Below are 20045 nucleotides of genomic sequence, written 5' to 3' on the forward strand. Positions count from 1 at the left end.
CTAGGCAAGCAGGTCACATGCTTTATCATTCTCTCTCTCTCTCTCTCTCTCTCTCTCTCTCTCTCTCTTTCTCTCTCTCTCTCTCTGTTGGTGTGTGTGTGTGTGTAGAAGTTCACATACACGTTGCCTACACGCAGAGGCCAGAGGGCACTGGCGTTTTCCTCTATCACTTTCAACATTACTCCTTTGAGGCAGAGTCTCTCCCTGACCCTCGAGCTCATGTTTTAGGCTGGACTGGCACTCCGGGCACTCAGCAAGCCCTAGCCATCTCTGAGTCTATTCATCATGGCGCTGGGCTTAAAGAAGTACATGGGACTGTATCTGGCTTGTTACATGGGTTCTGGATTTGAACTTGAGTTTCCATGGTTGTGCAGCAACCATGAGCCATCTAAATCATCTCGCTAGCATATTCATGGCTTCTGAAAGACACAGTTCTAGGAAGTGTCTCTAGGGATACTGGCTTGAACTTTTCACATAAACTTTCATCTGGATGAAGCAATCTTAAAATTTAATAATAAAAATAGCTTAGAAACATGCTGAGTGCATACATTGGTTACATAATGTTTATAAAGGAAACTATAGAGAAGTTTCAGTTAAATTTTAAAACATCTAGACATTGCATAATGAATACATAGATCATTTTATCAAATTAATGGTGAAGACACTATCAAGGGCAAAAAGTTGAGTGCTGAGGAGAATTGGAAAAGCCAAAGGGTTCTTTAAATTTTTAGTTTAATTTTTGAATGTATTTTTTCTTCTTCCTAAAGTTCAGTTACCTACCTTTAGTGAAGATGTGATAAAATAAAGATTATCTACAAATGAACAGACAATATACATACATGTAAAATACATACTTTATAAACATCAATATATTCACTCAGACATAGTTTTGTTTTAAAAAGGAGTAGTGAACATTCAAAAATATATAAAATTACCATAATGATGAATAAGACTCTCATTGACAAGACTTTGTAGGCCCTCAGATTTCACTATCTTGCCTCAGAAACCCTTGCCATCAAGGGTTCGGAAATCCTAGAGACTCAGCAAATCCACTCCCAGTGGAGAGGTTTTGGACAGAAAGGCAAACATGGGAAAATTATTTTTCACTCTGTAGTTACATGTTGCTTATTTTGGGTTTCATGGAAGGACATAAAGTTGACCAGTTGGAAAAAACAGAATAGGAAACACAGTCGTGAAATCAGCCTTTGAGTAAGGAATTGGGCTGTGGGTGGGTTGCAATAAACAAGACTCTCACCTGTGGGATGATACTGGGAAGAGAGGGGAGGGGTAAAGAGATAAAAGCCAGGTAAATGTGGTATCTAGGGTGAGCATAGCAGCAGATGAGAGGGGAGGGGCATGACACAGCAGAGGATGGAGCCAGAGAGCAGGTTTTAACGGGGGAGAAATGAGCACGGAGGATGGAATCCAGCAGAGAGACCAGCGACCATGTGCTCACATGCAGCAGCAAGGGCAAATGCAAGGCTAATAAAGATCACCAGGCCATCCTACCTCGTAGCTGCGTCTATCCTGGGAGGTCAGCTCGAAGCATGCTTCTTTCTTGGAGTCTTTTCGCAGGTGGGGGGCCATGCGGACACTGTAGCCCTTAATGAAGAAGGTCCCTTTGGGCTGCTTGCCTGCAAAAGAGCAAAGCTCCCTGCATCTCTAGAGAGACACAACAGCTAAGGGGAAGGCATCTTCTCTGGGATGGAAAAGAAAAAGCACAAACAGCTGTCACATCCCCGAGGAACCACAGCTGTCGGAGAAAGGTTATTAGGGACGCTTGGGAAGAGGCTACAGTCAGACAGATGAGCACCAAGCAAGGGAAATCCAACATGAAAGGTTATTTTACCAAAAGTGTACAAGAGAGACGGGGAATTTATTAGAATGTTAAGAGATCTATAATAATCGAGAGCGGGAGTTATTACAGCAGGGAGAGTGGTTGTAAATGCGGGGCTCTCGAAAGCTATTACAGAGCCCAAACATTATTATCAGGGCCAGCAGAGTTCACGTTTAAGGAGGGGCACAGCAGCACAGGGGGTTATCCTCAAGTCCCTGAATCTCCTTCCATACCCTACCTCAATTGCTCGCTCCCCTCCCCTGTGAGCTAGGAGGGGATTTATGCTGGAGGAAGAATAATTCAAACTCAGCGCTGGATCCTCTTCCAAGAGGTAAACTGGGAATTAGCCACGTAATCCATCAGGAGAGGATGAGGAAGGAGACAAAGGGAAAGGGACCCTAAAGAAGGGAAAGAGATGCCACTCCGCCAGTCACCTCTATTCTAAAAAAAAAAAAAAAATTACAATATCTTACTCTCCCCTATGTCCCTGAGAGAGGTTGTGCCCATGTTCTGTGGTTCAGACAGAACATGTTGAGGGCAGAAACCGCAGTGACTGGATGATGTCGGTGACCTCTGTCAGGCGGAGGGAATTGGAATTGAGTCTTTCCCTCACCCCATCCAGGGCTGAGGACTGAACCCAGGGCCTCAGATGTCTTTGGATGATAACAGTGGTAACTGAAGGTCAAACAGAGAGGGGAGGGGAGAGCGCGAGAGAGGGGAAGGTTCTATTTTTACCTGGTTGAGCTAAAAGAAACACACAAACACTCTACCCGCTGAGAAAATGTCCTGGACACGATAAGGAGTGGCTGGAGAGAGGGGAGCCATGCAACAGTGCTTTCTGACACCAGAATCTTCTGTGCTAAAGTATCCCTCCTTGCTCTAACTGGCCACTAAAATGTTTTGTTGTTGCTTTGGTTTTATTTTATTTCACCCTGACGGCAAAATGGTCAATAAAAGTTTCCAAGCCTCTTGCTCTCTGTTTTCTCCCCCTCCCCTCTTACCGTATGACCTGAGTTCTGAATGAACAGACTTGGCTTTATACCCAGATATGCCAAGACTTATCAGCATTTTAAAAGACATTTATTTTAATTCTGCATATCTGAGTGTTTTGCTTGCATGCATATATGTGTACCATGAGTATGTCTGGTGTCTTCAGAAGCCGGAAGAGGATATCAGATCTCTTGGAAATGGGGTTACGGATGGCTATGGGATACCGCATGGGTGCTAGGAGCTGAACTTAGGTCAGCAAGAGCAATAAGTGCTCTTAACCATGGCGTACTTTACCCAGCACCCCAATCACTTACTTAAATGCAAGGGGAATGATGGACAGTTTTATAGTGGTCCAAATATCATACTAGTTTGAAGAACGGAGCGACTGCTTTGTAGGTCTAGAATTAGCTAATTAATCAATTAGCCAAGTTTTTCAGACAGAGTCTTATAAAGCCCAGGCTGGCCTTTGGCTACTACATAGCTGAGAATGGCCTTGAACTCCTGACCCTCCACACTCCACCTCATGAGTGCTGAGATTGCAGGCATGCACCATCACGCTGGTTTTATGCACTGCTGAGGATTGAACCCAGGGCTTCATGCATGCTAGGCAAGCATCTACCAATTGAGCTGTACCTCCAGGCGAGAACCCACACTCACTGAACTTGCAAGTGAGCTGGGGGCTGCAGGCCACAGAGCTTCTGCACACAGAGCTTCCAGCACACCGCCGTCAGCTCCCAGTACCCCTGAGTGGGAAAGATTCTGAGGAATCCATGACGGTCCAAAGGTGAAGTCAGCGACAGGAGCAGGGGTAGGGTGAGGCAAACCTCACAAAGCCAACAGGTCCTAAGGACTCCAGGTCACTACCAAACTGTAGCTCATTCTGCTATGGTTGTGCCAAAGGTGCAGGGAGACTGTGTCTAGGCTCAGGAGGATGCCGTTTAGAAAGGAAGGGGGGCAGACAGCACCCGGAAGGCAAATCTAAGGCCTTTGTAGCGCTACCATTGGTCTCTGCATGAAGGTGGCAGAGCCCAAGGAAGCCCCTTGGAGCACTTGGCTCATCTCCTCTCCCTCCTGTCTCCTCTTTAGGAGCTGGCATTCATTTTGTTTAGTTTTTTTTTGTTTGTTTGTTTTGGTAGGGTTTCTCTGTGTAACAACTCTGGAAGTCCCTTTGTAGATCAGACTGACCTTGAACTCACCGAGCTCCTCCTGCCTCTGCCTCCTGAGTGTTGGGATTTCAGGTGTGCGCCACCACTGCCCGGCCTATAATACTAACATTTAGTTTGTATTTATTTGTAGCTCCCACAACTGTGTGCTGAAACCCTCTCTTCCCTCTCAGAGCCTAAGTAGCTGTGTTCAGAGGGATGAGCAGTCTTCTAGGGACGGCACACAGTGGTTCATTAAGGCACTGCCTCTGAGTCAATGCTTGGCTGTTACTGCTGCCATCTGGCTGAAGGTGTCTCTTGGGTACAACAACTATTTAGGCTTCAACAATCTGTGGCTCCAGTGATGTCCACGGGACTACTAATTCCCTATAGTTGTGAATATGCTCTTGGAAAGTTTGAGCCCTAAGTGTCTACTTGTGGGCTATTGCTAAACACTGCTTAAATCTTTCTCCGGATTATTGTCATTATATTATTATTTTGTGTGTGGTGGTAGGAATTGAATTCAGGTCCTCGCGTACACCAGGCAACTGCTCTGCCACCGAGTTTTAGCTCCCTTAGCTCAGGCTAGTCTTCCTTCAACATGCGCTCTTTTTTTTTTTTTTTAAATATTTTATTTATTTATTATGAATACAATGTTCTTCTGTGTGTATGTCTGCAAGCCAGAAGAGGGCACCAGACCTCATTACAGATAGTTGTGAGCCACCATGTGGTTGCTGGGAATTGAACTCAGGACCTTTGGAAGAGCAGGCAATGCTCTTAACCACTAAGCCATCTCTCCAGCCCCCAACATGCGCTCTTCTTGCCTCAGCCTTCCAAGTGCTGGGATTGCAGGAGTGTGCTATCCTGCCTGGCGCCTTAATTTTTTTCCTTGCTGTTGTTTGTCTTGTTTTAACACTGCTGTGTGTATAAGTGTTCTCACTTACATGTGTATGTTTGCACATGGTCCTGTTGGTGAGTGCAGACGCATGCGTGCCACGGTGCACACATGGAGGTAAGGGCATGGCCTTTGGTGTTGGCTCTTGTCGTCCACCTGCTTGAGACAGGGAATCTTGTTTGCTGCTGTGTACATCAGGCTAGCCAGTCTAACGGTTCTGGGGGATTCTCCTGCTTTTGCCTCCCATCTTCCTGCAATTTCTGGCTTTTATCTCATTATAATGTCTGCCTCCCATCTCGCTGTAAAGAACCAGGGCTACAGACCTGTATTCCATATTTTGACCCCACTTAGTGTTTAAAGAGGAAAACAGTGCTAAACTGGTCTGTGTTTTTGGTGGTGGGCAAGGCGTTAGTTACCCAGGTCTATTTCTTTTTAAGCACCTCGCTCTCTGGGTGTTAGTTAAGGACTGTTATCTAGACATCTAAGTGCTGGAAAATTTACGAAGCGCTGGCATCCAGGAGCGAGGGAGCTGCTGTGGAAACCGAGAACACTTACTTTTCTCATTAGCATAGTAGAGGAAGAGGCCTCTGCTGACAACACACCATCTCTTCTGCCACTCTGACCCAAAGAAGCTATGATCTACGCGGAAGGGAGAGAAGAGACATAAATTCAGGTAACTAGAATCACCCAAGAGTCTGTAAAAACCCAGCAGCACAGTCGAGTGGGTTATTGTTTTATTTCCCAGGTTAATGGACTGTAAAACCCTCCTTTTCACTCCCACAGGTTACCCTGTAGTGACTGAGTGGTGAGGGTGAACTCCATCCCGGGCCCAGGGTCTCAGGAAGCTTGCTCCTCCCTGCCTCCACGGCTGCCTTTTCATCTAGCTAGCTTTCTCTAGGCTCACAGCTCACTCTGCATTTTTCAAACTTTCTATGATATCTTCGTTTAGTTTGCCTTTTGGAGACAGAGTCTCCCTGGGTAATCCGGGCTGGCCTGAAACTCATGGCTTTCCTCTTGCCTCAGCCTCTCTGGGATTATAGGCATGCGTCATTATACCCAACTGCTAGTATTTCCTTATGTGTTGCTTTCCGTGAACCAAAATGACGATACTCCAGGTCCTACATGCCCAGGAGATGGGCTTTCTCTCTCTCTCTCTCTCTCTCTCTCTCTCTGTCTCTCCATCTCTCTCTCCCTCCCTTTCTCTCTCTCTGCCTCTCTTTCCCTCCCTCCCTTCCCCTTCTTTTCCTCTCTCTTTATTATTTTGTTCATTTTTGTTTTTTGAGACAGGGTTTTTCTGTAGCTTTGGGGTCTGTCCTGGAACTAGCTCTTGTAGACCAGGCTGACCTCAAACTCACAGAGATTCACCTGCCTCTTCCTCCCGAGTGCTGGATTAAAGGCGTGTGCCACCACTACCCAGCTCTTCTTTTTCTTTTTGAGAATGTGTGATAAACCAATTTGCTTGTTGAACATTAAAACAAGAACTCTGGCCCTTGTAGCACCTATTTTAATTGAATGACTTAAAGGGTCAGGAGCTGGGCATGTCTGAAATTTGGAAGCAGGTTGCTTCACGCTTGGAAAGACTACATTCTTGGAAAAAAAAACCGTTTTCTTTCTTTCTTTCTTTCTTTCTTTCTTTCTTTCTTTCTTTCTTTCTTTCTTTCGTAAGACACGGTTTCTTTGTGTAGCCTTGGCTGTCCTGGAACTTACTCTGTAGACCAGGTTGGATTTAAACCGAGAGAGCCACCTGCTTCCACCTCCAAAGTGCTGGGATTAAAGGTGTGACACTTTCTGGCTAAAGTGTCACTCTTTGTGGGAGCACAATGAGAGATGAGGACAAGAATATCATCCATCCATCCATCCATCCATCCATCCATCCATCCATCCATCCACCCACCCAACTCATAAAGGTTGGACTGTCTCTGCCTCCCACATGGCATTAAAGATGCCATAGCTGGGCTAGTTCCAATCCCAATAAAGCCCCCAGATAGCTGAAGATTTGGGCCCTCTCTATTAGGTTGAAACCGACTAACTAGTACTACACTTCTTTCATTTCCTGGCCTTTGCCTTACATTGGCCTAGCACAGCGCCAGGAAGGCATCCTATAGTCTAGCAACATCTCCCTCCCTTCTTCCCCCCCCCCCCGGAATGGCCCACTCTTCATGGGTTCGATTAATACCTTTGCTTTTCTTCTCCAAGTATCCCTGCTTGATGATGTTATCCAGCTCCTGGGCCCCTCTTAAGATGTTTTCTACTCCTAAAAGGAACGATAGTAAAATGCTTTGTTTAAACCCGGTAGAATTTCCATTTAAGCTACTTTAGATTATTCACATTAATGATGGAATCCGGAAGGGTAATTGTTTAAACGTAGCACAAAATACAACAATTTCTATATGATTAGGGGAAACAGTTAATTTTCTTCCTAATTATATCTAATGCTAATATTGCTTAAAATGGCTAACCATACATTAACTTGTGGTAAGGGGAGGGAGCCTAAATATGGACTGATTGGCAGAAAGAGGACTCTGGGGAACGAGGGATTTGCAGTGGCTGTGAGCTCTAAATTGGGTAATCCACACGGAGATAATCAAAAGTCAAATGAATCGCAACCAGGAAGGACAGGCTCCAGTGAGTAATGGACTCTCCATGCACGCCGCCATTTCAAAAGGGACAATAAAGGCACAGCCACTTGTGGGTTTTGTTGTCATTATTTCTGTGTGTGTGTGCGTGTGTGTGTGCGTGTGCGTGTGCACATACGAATGTCAGAGGTCAACACTGGACGTCTTTCTCTATTACGCTCTGTCTTAATGTTTAAGGCAGGGTCTCTTTGGGAACCGGGAGCTCACCTATAGGCTACGTTGGCTACTGAACTCTGGGGAATGTGGCTGTCTCCACACCCCAGTGCTGGGCTCACAGACTAGTGTAACCTTGTCCAGCTTTTGTGTGGGTGCCAGGGATCCGAACTCTGGTCCTCCCATGTACACAGAGCGGTTTGCCTACTGAGCCATCGTCCCAGTGTGTTTCACCTGGACAGCTATTCCGGAGAACATGGCTTTTGTGGCGTTCACGCGAAGGGCTACGCAAGGTGAATTTGGCAACAATGACCAGATCTTGGATTTTTCAAAGTACGTTGTGTGCGTGCGTGCGTGTGTGCGTGCGTTTCAGAATCACAGAAGCTTTAGCCAAAAAGAAGACCTTGGGGCTGACATGAACCTTTAACTGCAGGACAGTGACATTCTTGGCTTTTAATGGCCTCCTTAAGTACAAATTTATTGGGATGCCAAAGTCCTAATTCATCTTCCTGCCTGGGGTTTATACTTGCTTCACAGAAAGGAGGGGCAAAACATTGAGGCAAGAAGTGACTTCTTAATAATAAAATAAACAAATAAAACAATAGTCCCTGCATTTATTTATTTAAGCTGTGCTGGCTCATGTAACCCTTCTGTCTCCACAACCCGAGTGTCTGTAAGCACGAACCACTGTGTCTACCTCGACTAAAAGCTCTAGAAAACCACAACTCTCCATTCTCCTCTCCTCGCTGCTCCTGTCCCCTCCTTTCTTCTCCAGTGTGTGCTCTACCACTAATCTGCAACCCTGGCCTAACTTCACATTTTTAAAAATTATGTTTATTTAGTGTGTGTGCTCTCCCCTACCATGCGGGGTCCTGGGTATTGAACTTGGGGAGTCAGACTCTACAGCAAGTGCCTTTGACTGCAGAGCCATCTCACTGGCCCCGACTTTACAGTTCTTAATTAAAGCATGGGCTAAAAGAAGCTTAGTGTTTACTTTTTAGTTTTCCAACCCAAATGTTTTACAGGTTGACTTGAAAATTTAGAAAGAAAATCATTAAAAATATACTGTATTTACATTTATACAATGTTCATTTAAAATTTTTTTTTGCTTATTTGTATGTGTGCCTGTTTGAGTTTATGTGCATCAGGTCCTTGCTGAGGGCAGAAGAGGGTACTGGATCCGTTGGACCTGGAGTCACAGACAGTTGTGAGCTGCCTGATGTGGGGGCTGTGAACTGAACTCAGGTCTTCTGCAAGAGCAGTAAGTGATCTCATTATTCAACTTTATACAATTTCCCATCTATATAATTTTCAAAGAATCAATGAAAAATATTATTTCTTTAAAAATTATGACAACACAATGAAAGGTCCAAAGGAGAGAGTCAGACAACAGCCCTAGCCAGCTATGATGCTCAGGAACCAGACTGATGACCAGCAGGGCACAATAACCACGTGTGTGGTACATGTATGTACCTTGGCGGTAACCAGCAGTTCTTAAGTTGGGCTTAAGACCTGTTCAACAAGAGGGAAATTATCCCTCGTGGTAGAAACCTAGCGGACTATTCGGTCCTAGTAAAATCAAGGTTACTGGAGGAAAATCTACAACCTCTAACTAAACCAGCATCATTCGTAATGCGAATCTACAAACGCTTGCCCTTATTCCCCCAGGTATGTGTAGTCTTCACCCCTTATCCAGGAACCTTCTCTTTGCAACAGGTGGAAACCACTCCAGAAAAGCACAACCAATCCAAATGCAGAGTTGTGGAGCCCAGTCTCACTGACGACACCCACAAAACACTCCTGTCCCAAAGACTGAGGGAGCACTGCAGGAAAGGGGCGGAAAGACTGTGAGAGCAGGACCAGGGACTTAGCTGCGAGGCTGTGTTTCCTAGTGCTGTCAGAAACCACACACATCAAGTCTCAGCAACAGAACTGTCCCCCAGTGTGAGCGGAATAAGAACGACACCATTGGACCTGCCAAACTGGTCAGGGAAATGCCCAGAAGACCTTAACCCTACACAAAGAATTTCAGGCAGCCGAGGAGAGCTGGGAGTGGGAGAGGTGGTCTTTGCCAGGGAAGAAAACATTAATTGGTTGTCCAGTGCCAAATGGCCAGCCCCGAAAACATACGTACAAGTAACATTATACAGACTGGCTGTCCTGGAACTCACTCTTGTAGACCAGGCTGGCCTCGAACTCAGAGATCTGCCAGCCTCTGCCTCCCGAGTGCTGGGATTAAAGGTGTGCGCCACTACACCTGGCTTAGGATGGTACCTTTCTCTGGCCTCTGTAGGTACCTGTACTTACACCCACACACCTACCCCCCCTCCCCATTCACATCATTAAAATAAACCTCTATAAAAACCAGCAAACCAAATCTGCACAATAAAATAGGCACAACCACGAATAGATCAGGTGGGCCATGGTGTGGTGCCTTCAAACTTAAGGGTGAAACCATTTTTTTTCTGTTTTTGGACCTTGCAATAGCTAATGTCTGTTCAGCAACGGCTATGAGGCAGTGTTCTGCTCAGCGCTTCACTTGCATTTTGTTTAAAAATATTTTTTGACAGGAAATGTAGCTCAGTGGTAGAGCGCTTGCGTAGCACATGTGAGCCCTAAGTTCAATTCCCAGCCCCTCAAAAACACAACTCCTTCCCCTGCCACACAATTAAGATGGCCATTTTGCTTCTAAGCTATTTCCAGCCTATTTTTAAAAACCCAGCTCACAGGGCTGGAGTGTTGCTGGCCCTGTGGTTGAGGGCTCACTGCTTTTGCTTTGGTTCCCAGCGCTCCCGTGGTGTCTCACAGACAGCAACTTTGGCCCCAAGGTCTCAGATGCCCTCTTCTGGCCTCTGAAGGTACCAGGCCCTTATGGGGCACACATACATACATGCACACAAACATTCATACACATAAAAGTCTTAGAAAACCCACAAACATAGATTGGAGGTTGGAGAGATGGTATGGGGTTAAGAGAGTGTGCTGCTCTTAGCGGGTTCTAGCCTTGGCTTCCTGGCACTCAGGTTCAGCGGCTTCCAACTGCCACTGACTCAGGCTTCGCACACACCTGCACTCACTCGTGCGTGTGGGCTTGTGCACCACTCCACCAAAACCTAAAAAAATAAATCAGGAAAATCAGGAATCCTTTTTTTTTTCTTTATGTGGTTATTGTTTTATTCAATTGACTTGTCAACTTCCTTGTTCATAGAATCTTCTTCCATCCTGTCTTCCCCTCTCTCTCCCCCTTTCTCTCCCTCTCTCTCCCCCATCATTCCCCCTCCCCCGCTGCTTCTTTTTTGTTTTTGAGACAGGGTCTCACTATATAGTTCTGACTGGTCTGGAACTCACAATGTAGACCAGGCTGCCCATCCTCTGGGCAACTGTTTCCATTTGTAGGAGTTACAGTTAGTAAACTCTGTGTTGGGCATAGATCCTTCCAGACGGGTCTTGGGGTACATGTCTGAGATGAACCACAGCAAATGAAGGCTAATTTTTCTAGACTTTTTCTACCCCTCCATCCCTGTCCCTCCAAAATTCGAGACCCCCTGAAAATACCCTCCAAGAACTGGTGCTGATTCTTCTTCAGGTGGGAGGTCACGTGAGGTGGGAGGTCATGTGAGGTGAGGATCAGCAACAGGGAAAGCGCTCTGATGGAGGTTTTCCTCTCAAGTGGCATTCACAAAAAACCTGGCTTCTTGAGGCCTCAAATTCAAATGGAAGACACAGGGGCTGAGAGACCCGGGATCCTCCAAGCTATGTCTTGCTACAAGTTTTTTCTTCTTCTTTTTTTTTTTTTTTTTTTTCTTTTTTTTTTTTTTTTCACTCAGAATTGCAGGACATGTCCTCATTCCCTTGCGGGGATTGGTTGACAATGTCTTCGTGTCATCACTAGGCTTCTTTTTTTTTTTTAAGGTCTTGTTAAACTAAGAGAGTTTCTTGTTAAAATCCGAATCATAAAAGACATGTGAAGAGTCTTATTAGAATTCAAACCTCCTTTTTTAAATGCAAATCTAAATGCCATTTTATGGAACATTTATAATTATGAAAATGGAAAGACATTGCCTCGTGCGCGGGGAGAGTCTGTGTGTATGAATATTACATTAATGCGCCCACACCAGCTCACTGATCCTGCTGGCAGGAGCATAAAAAATGCTTGAGTGAAACTTTTATTTAGATGCTAAGACTCCAGGCCCCAGCGGGGTGACAGAGACAGCCCCTGTGAGTTGTCGGCAGAGGCAGAGCTAGAATTGAATTACCCAGGGGGAGGAAGAAGTGACGAGCCCGCTTCGCTTATTTAATTTCATTTACTTTCAGTACATTATCAGCGTGAGGCTCTTCTCTCCCCACCAAGTGAAACCCAAGAACACCGCCACCCCGAAAACAAAGGCATAATGCAGCCGAGACATCTGAACTCCAAGTCACTAATTCTAGGCCTGCAGGGAGAGTGCCATCCCACCTCCTCTTCCCCAGATGCAGACTCAGCTTGCTAAAATCTGGGCCCCTGAAGGAGCGGTTGAATTTCTCACTTGGTTGTTCACCAACGAGATCCTCAAGAGCGATGTGGCTGGGGTGGTTTATATGCTATGCTTTTGTACGCAAACAGACGTGGTCCCCTTGCTTTCTTATACATGAGAGGGTTTTTGTCTTTGTGATTTATCTCACTTGAGTTTCTCTGATGCACCGTGTGTGTGTGTGTGTGTGTGTGTGTGTGCACGTGTGTGCGTGTGTGCGTGTGTGTATGTGTGTGGTGGCGGAGGGATGGGATTATAGAAGAAATTAAGAATGCTTATGAAAAAAGATAGTCAGCCAAGTCCAGCCAGTGTATGATTGACTGGACAGGCATAGCTGTGCGTCCAATACTGGTCTCCGTGTAGACCCGACTCTTAGCCTCATTAGCTCACTGAATCTACGTAACCAAGGTTGGGAGCTGTTATGTCCTTTCACGGGCTCCTCTTTCGGCGTCATCCAGTGCCCTGATCAAGACCTGACAGCCAGGGGATGCTCATGGTGAGACACACTCTGGAAGGTGAGGCAGGAGACTCCTCCATCCAGGTCCACACCCACGAGCCAACGAAGGGCTCTGTGCCTTAAGGAGAATGTAAGCGTTTTCCACAGTGACGGGAAGAATAGGAAGAAGCCACACACAGCTGTGCAAGCTGCTATTCCAAAGGCAAAAACAGGGACAGTTAAATATAAATTGTAAAAGAGACACTTTTTTTGGGAGGGGGGGTATCTACTACCTGAATAGTAGCTAGGCCATCATGATGAAAAAACCTAGAAACTGTTTCAATTTGCTGGGAACAAAAGGTCCTCTCGCATAAACCTATGCATGTATTACATTGTATCAGCACGAAACAGAATTGCATTAGTGTCATAATCTCTCTCCACCACTATACTCAACTAAGTCTCTCTGAGCAGCCCACATGAAGAAAAGATTCACTTAGCTGAAGGATGTTTGGCCATAAAGATAAGATCAACAGAGAAGTGTGTTACTTAGAAGTGACGGCTGTCCAACTTCCACGGCAAATGAAGATCAAGGAAATTCTCAGACATCCCTCCCTCCCCCCCCCCATACTTCTAAACTCTCGCATCTCGCTCAGAAACCATAAAAAAAATGACAGGGTGGGACTCCATCTCTTAGCACCAAACACGACTCTTCAGTCAGTTCCTCATGGCAACAACATGGGGACCTTTGGAGTGTGAAACGTTTCCATAAAGCAGTTAATAACAGACATGGGAGCGTACGTGTGCCACGGCCTATTTAGCCAGCTGTGTTCTAGCCCACGGAGAAAAGAGAGTCAGGGAAATCGGTGGACAATGTACAGCACAAGGCTAGTAGCACAGCAGAACACTCGGTTTCCCTGCAAAAGACGCTGCAGCCCTTGAAGAACAAACCACAGGCAGTGGGGTTGGCCTCTTGCTAACTCAACCTGAAAAGACCAATGATTTTGAAAAAATGTGTGTGTGTGTGTGTGTGTGTGTGTGTGTGTGTGTCTGTGTCTCTCTGTGTATTTTTCTAGTTCTCTCCCAACTTAAATTGCGGACTTCTGTCATCATTCCTCTTCCTTTTGATTCAAGCTCTTGAGAAGAAACCACATGCACCCAAGCCTAAGGACTGCTAGCTATGGAGGATGGCTTTCAGGTAACATGGTTGGTACCAGGGGTCTGGCTACTGAGAGTAGAGAAAACCTAGTGTTTGAAGGCTGGGAATGGTCAGGTTTCATCTTAAGTCCAACTCACTAACTGCAGTCTGTCTGTTGTGCAAAAACACATACTTTTTTTTAAAAAAAACAAATGAAAAATTTGTGTATATAGGTATGGACACGTACACACATGTGTGTGCGCACACACGTATAGATATATTTATGTATGGCGTGTATTTGTAGGAACCCACAGTGGCCAGCAGAGGGCACCAGATCCCCTGGAGATGGAGTTACAGGGAGCTGTGAGCTGCTGGGAACCCGACCTCTGGAAGAAGAGCTGGTGCCCGGCTGAGCCATCTCTCCAGTCCCTGTGGCCTTCTCTCCTAAGTTCATTACTCCTTGTTCTTAGTCTGTTTTTCTGGGTTAACTTGGCTCCCCCTTATTCTCAAGTGTCAAGAACTGGCTGATGGTAGTCTGTCTGTGGTACTGTACATCTTCTGTTGCTGGTGGCTCGTCTTCTGTTTCTCCGTGGTACGCTCACGTAGCATTTTCCCTCCTGTGGTCCTGTTGACACCCACTCGGGTTGGCACTCAACTCAACCCACCACATTTTCCTGTCACTGTGCTTTGCTTATTAAGGGATTTAGATGAACACATGAAAGGTGAGGAGATTTAAATCATTACCAGTTGACTTTGGATGTAAAGGATCCAAAGACAGAGAAAGCACTCGACAGATGGCTTTAAACTGGATGGATGTGTTTGTGGAGAAAAAGCCCCGTGCAGACAGAGGGCAGAGAGTGAACACAGTACAGCGACTCAAGCTCATCTCCACGGGGAAGAAGCCAGGCAACAGAGCAAGGCAACGGATTCAGACACAGTGGTGAAAGGACACACTTAACGGTCTCCAAAGACAACATTCAGGAAATGTTTTTTTTTTTTTTTTGAGACTCAGTCTTGTGACGTAGTGAGACCTGACCTCGTCCTTGTGATCTTCCTGTCTCAGCCCCCTGAATGCTGAAATTAGAGGTGTGTGCCACCAAGTGCCTTTAAGTCTTACCTTCTAAGAAATATAAACTTATACTCTTTGATGTACTATGATGGTCTGGAAGGTTGTTTTGTTTTCTCGTTATGTGTGATCAAAGAAATCAATGAACATACAGAACAAAATCAAAGTCTCAAATCCAGTAGGGCACACAAGCTAAGACTGGAGAAATATTAGAAGAAGCAACATGGGACACTCGAAAAACTCTATGTGCTCACCAAGGTTTGGAAAGCTTCCCCTGCTGGGTGTAAGGGGACACCCTGGCAGAGGGACACCCCGCTACAGCATAGGGTTCATTGGGGGAAGAGATCTTAGTTTAAAAAGATTATTGAGGCAAACGCACACACCGCTCTCCTTTGCGGAACATTCCATCAACAATGAGGAGATCTGAGGCGCTCTGTAGAAATGAATATTTAGAGAGTGAAGAACCTTCCTATTCTTACGAAGAACACAGAAGAGGCATGCAGCCTCTGGGGTGTCGCCTCCTTCACATCCTCCCTTCCATAGGATTCTTACCCACGCGGAAGTATTATTAGGACAAAGCTCTTCCAGCTCCAGGGGTGGTAACCTCGCCACACCAAAGCTGACAGCTAAGTCAATGGTAACATTCCGCTTCCTCCAGCAGGTGCAAGTGGTTCATCTTAAAGAAGGGCTAACTTGTGGTAACTGTTGCTTCTCATCCAGGGTATCCTGGCACGTTCAGCTTAGTCGAAGGGCATGGATTTTGAACCATTTTAGAATAAGAACAGATTCAGAGTTTCTCTAGAATAATGCCATTCATTTGCATTCTGATATGCTTTTTAAGGAGAAAAGTCAATTAAAGGAAGACATGATTTATCTTAGTTATGCCGCAGTCTGTAGTCACTAAACAAATCTGCACTTTCATAATTGATGCAATCAAGGTTTTCCAAAGCACTTTATTTCCTTGGGGGAAAAGAAAAACAACTGGTTCCTTCAGAACTGCAGTTGATCCATGGAAGTAAGTTGAACATGTGGACGTCAGAAGACATATGTTATAGCATGAAAAAGGCCATAGAGTCTACGCCACCCAAACTAGGCATGCTCTGATGTCTATAACGCAGCACCCACAGCTTCCTTTTTGTCTTAGGAATCCATCCTTATTTCGTGCTATGGTTGGAATTGGAAATGTCCCTCATAGGCTCATGGGTTTATATACTTTATCTCCAGATGGTGGCGCTGTTTGCGGTGGGGGGGAGACTACAGAACCTTTAGAAAAGGAGCTGGATGGCAGATTAGGCACTCTAGGGTGGGCCTTTGGGGGTGATAACCCGACCTTATTTCTGGCTCGGTTTTCTGCTTCTTCTCTTGCCCAGAATGCTCCCACTGCCATGAGCTCAGCCATGCCTCTCCCACCATGATGTTCGAATGCCTCCGAGACTGTGTGTGAGTCCATGTAAGCTTGATTCCCTTAAATTGTTATGTCTGGTATCACAGTAAGAAAACAACAAATGACCCCAGTCTCTTGAGGAGTTCAGCCCCAGCAAGTGGCAACAGTGTAAAGAAGAAAGAAGCCTTGGTACCAATTCACACCACAATCCCTCAGACGGCCTTACCATTCTAAAAAGGAGGAAGAACAGATTTATAAATGTCCAACTGTCATTTTACAAGCCGTGGAGTACATTCTCACTCCAGCCTGAGGCTGGGTAGAATCATGACTATGTCACTGGCAAGTATATCTTCTGTTTGCTTGCTTTTTGTTTTATGGAGACAGGGTTTCTCTACACAGCCTTGGCTGTCCTGGAATTCACTCTGTAGATCAGGCTGGCCTCGAACTCACAGAGATCCTCCTGCCTCTGCCTCCTGAGTTCTGGGATTAAAGGCGTGCGCCACTACCCTCGGCTTGAGAGTATATCCTTACCAACAGATGACAGCATGGCATTTCCAGATCCATTTCTCTACTACCCCCCTGATCTGCAGACATGGGGATGCACTTCTGTGGTAGAGCATGTGCTTAACAGGCAGGATGCCTCGGGTTCGATTCCCAGCACAAAACAGAACCCTGAAAGTCCCCCAATATCAACAGCAAGCAAACAGAAAAGGCAGAAACTCCAGAGGTGGAAGAGGGAACACAAAAGAAAGTGCTTGCGTGGCCCTGCTGGCGGCCCTTTCCCAGGTTGGCTTTGAACTTGAGACCCTCCAGCTTCTGCTCAAGTGCTGGGGTTACAGGCACACAGCAGGAGTACCCGATTCTTCTGTCTCTGCACTCACCACTTAACTGGTCCACGTCCTATCTGTTTAACACACCGTGGTCAGAAGCCATCTTGCTAAAACTTGGATCTAGTCTCGTCACATCACATTCCTGGTTAAAGTCCCCCGGATTCTCTACTGTCTATTAAATGCACGCACCTCTGCATGGAAACACGGAGAAACACTGGGCTGTAGGCAACAGTGGTCTCATTTGCCTTTCTCCTCCCAGCTTTTGCGAGTGTGCCCCAGGCACTTTACACCACCCAGGCTTTCCCGACTTTTCATTTCCCGACTAGGAAGACCCCATTCAAACTGAACCGGCACATCTTTCTCTGTTTCCTCCATGTAAAGTCACGGACTCCTATTCTGGGCTCTCATACAATTTTCCATAGTGAAGTTTTATGTGACAGTCTGGGCTTCCAGGGACCATGAACTTGACCGCAATATTCTCTATGATTACATTTTTTTGCTTAGTTTTTATACGAGGCCTGAGTTACATGTAAAGTCTGTCAAGTGCCTTGAACAGGATACAGAAAGGTACTATTCGGGGGGTGGGGGGGAGAATATAGCTGTAGGCCAAGACAGCAAACACCAGGGAGGAGGGATCTTGCATTCAAGGGAAGAGAGCTGAGGTCGTGTTGGAAAGGACAGGAATAAAGCATTAGTGCCTAGAGAAAGAGGGGACAATGTAAGAAAGAGTCCAGTACTAAAAGGGGGCGTGCCAGGGTCTGCGTGACAACTCTCTCGGGAAGGAGAGGAAGGGATGTCGGAGAGGGAACTTGGACCATGTAAATATCTGGACTCGATGCAAGCAAGGTGCGCTCTAATTAGCTGTCGGATCGATGTAAGATTAAGAAGGATCTGTCTCTGGAGCACACAGGAAACCCAGAGAGTTCCACGCTGGCTATTTAATTTCTTGAAGCCTAAAGAAAAGCTGCCGGTGGGAAATGTGGCCCCTTTGATGGAGGGCAGCGTGAAGCACTATTTACACACCTGTTTCTCGTCACATCCCCAGGGGTCTGGGGTACACACGGTAGGTGTCGGATACATTGCTGCTAAACTGAACCGAAAACCATTCCTTGCCTAAAGGGACTCTCGGCCTAAGAAGGCAATCTGGGGGTGAATATTTGCTAGATAAATCATTTTCAAGCTACAACCAGTAATTTTTGTTCTGCTCTGTATTTACTACTTTAATTTAGGGGTTGGCGATGTGAAACAGGAAAGTTAAAAAAAAAAAAAAGGAAAAGGAAAAGAAAGGACACAGCCAAAGAGCAGAGAGGAAGTGGGGAGGGCGCAGAAGTCATGAAGAGCGCAGTGCTGAGAGTAAGAAGGGCTGAGGGGATTTGGGGGAAACAGAAATGCCAAGAGCTTTACCAGGAGGAAAAGTGGGTCCCCCACCCCCCGCCCCAGGACAGGTTTCTCTGTGTAGCCCTGGCTGAACTGGAATTTGCTTTGTAGGTGGGGTTGACCTCAAACTCACAGATATCCACCTGCCTCTGCCTTCTGAGTGCTGGGATCAAAGATGTGTATCACCTCCGCCTTCCTTCCTTCCTTCCTTCCTTCCTTCCTTCCTTCCTTCCTTCCTCCCTCCCTCCCTCCCTCCCTCCCTCCCTCCCTCCTTCCTTCCTTCCTTCCTTCCTTCCTTCCTCCCTCCCTCCCTCCCTCCCTTCTTCCTCCCTTCCTCCCTCCCTTCCTTCCTTCCCTCTTTCCTTCCTTCCCTCTTTCCTTCCTTCCTTCCTTCCTTCCTTCCTTCCTTCCTTCCCCCCTCTCATATTTTCATTTTTAGAAGATTTTGTTTTAAATTCTGTGTATGTGCGTGACCGTGGGCATGGGTACGTGAGTACAGGCATCCAGAGAAGGCAGAAGCATCCGATCTCTGGAGCTGGAGTTACAGGTGTCGGTGAGCAGCTGACCCGGGTGCTGGAAATCACACTAGAGTTTGCACTCTTAACCGCTGAGCTCTCTTTCTAGCCCCAGGAATCTGAGTCCTGCGTCAGAGCCTGACTGGGCACTGATGCTCTTCATCTCGGGCCTCTCCTGTCTCCAGGAAAGCATCCTGCATGGGATGGTATTCAGGGGAAGTGGAAATGCAGCCAGGACAATGCCAGATGTGAACACGCTAAGAAATGAGTAAATGATTACTCTTCAGAAAACAGGGCTGTACATTTTGAGTGGCTGAGGACCTGGACTTTAGTAAGTTATCCTAATCTTGTTTTTCTAAGTCCTTCTCTGGGAAGTGGCTTTTTTCCCCCTTTGAACTTCAGGTATGTTACTTCACATCCTGTGCACAGGCGTTCTAGGTGAGTCTGAGCCCTCACAGCGCAGGTGGCATCACCATAGCGATGCTGGGGTCTGTGTCCTGACTCTTCAAAACGAAAGCTTTCAAGAAGGAATCAAAGGACCATGATTTTGCCTTCTCCATGTCTTGCCAGTAAAAGACTCTCAGAGATCGTCGGATCACGGCATCGAGAAAACTTTTTAAAGCAAACAAAGCAGGAAATAAAGAGGAGTCAGGAACTAATTATCGTGATTCTCTAGAGGGTATTTCAGGGTGGGTGATCTAACGAGAACTCTCACACCCCATCAGGAAAAACTTGATGGGAAAGCAATGATCTTCGCAATGTGGCTTTGACCTGCTATGTATCATCTACTGGACCAAAGGCTGCTCCCCAGCCAGACCTCACGGGCAGCCAGCTCCTTGATTTTTTTTTGTTTGTTTAAGAAAGCAGTATGGGTTCAGAGTCAGCTCTGAAGATGAACCTTTAGGGCAAAAATCATCAAAACCAACTCCCCGTTTATTAAACTCAGAAATGTGGGACTTAAAATCTTTCTCGATTCTTCTGACAAAAATCAAGCAAACTGTAAGCTGAAGTTTTCAAGGAAAAAGAATTAGGATGAGAAGATAAGGGTGGGATCCGATGCTTGCTTGCTTCCTTCCCTCCTTCCTTCCTCCCTCCCTCCCCCTTCCTTCCTTCCTTCCTTCCTTCCTTCCTTCCTTCC

At 46.2% G+C, this 20045-nt stretch overlaps 1 protein-coding gene across 1 annotated transcript in view; it reads right to left on the reverse strand.

The window, feature by feature from the left end:
- Positions 1–20045, reverse strand: part of Skap1 (src kinase associated phosphoprotein 1) — a 295712-nt gene that overhangs the window by 48371 nt on the left and 227296 nt on the right. Inside the window, exons 5-7 of the mRNA XM_013354163.2 lie at positions 7041–7118; positions 5420–5503; positions 1510–1634 (exon numbers count right to left, since the gene is read on the reverse strand). Coding sequence (XP_013209617.1) covers positions 1510–1634; positions 5420–5503; positions 7041–7118 — 287 coding nt within the window. The remainder of the gene's footprint in view (positions 1–1509; positions 1635–5419; positions 5504–7040; positions 7119–20045) is intronic.

The sequence above is a fragment of the Microtus ochrogaster genome, unplaced genomic scaffold (genome assembly GCF_000317375.1).
Source record: "Microtus ochrogaster isolate Prairie Vole_2 unplaced genomic scaffold, MicOch1.0 UNK31, whole genome shotgun sequence".
Taxonomy (NCBI): domain Eukaryota; kingdom Metazoa; phylum Chordata; class Mammalia; order Rodentia; family Cricetidae; genus Microtus; species Microtus ochrogaster.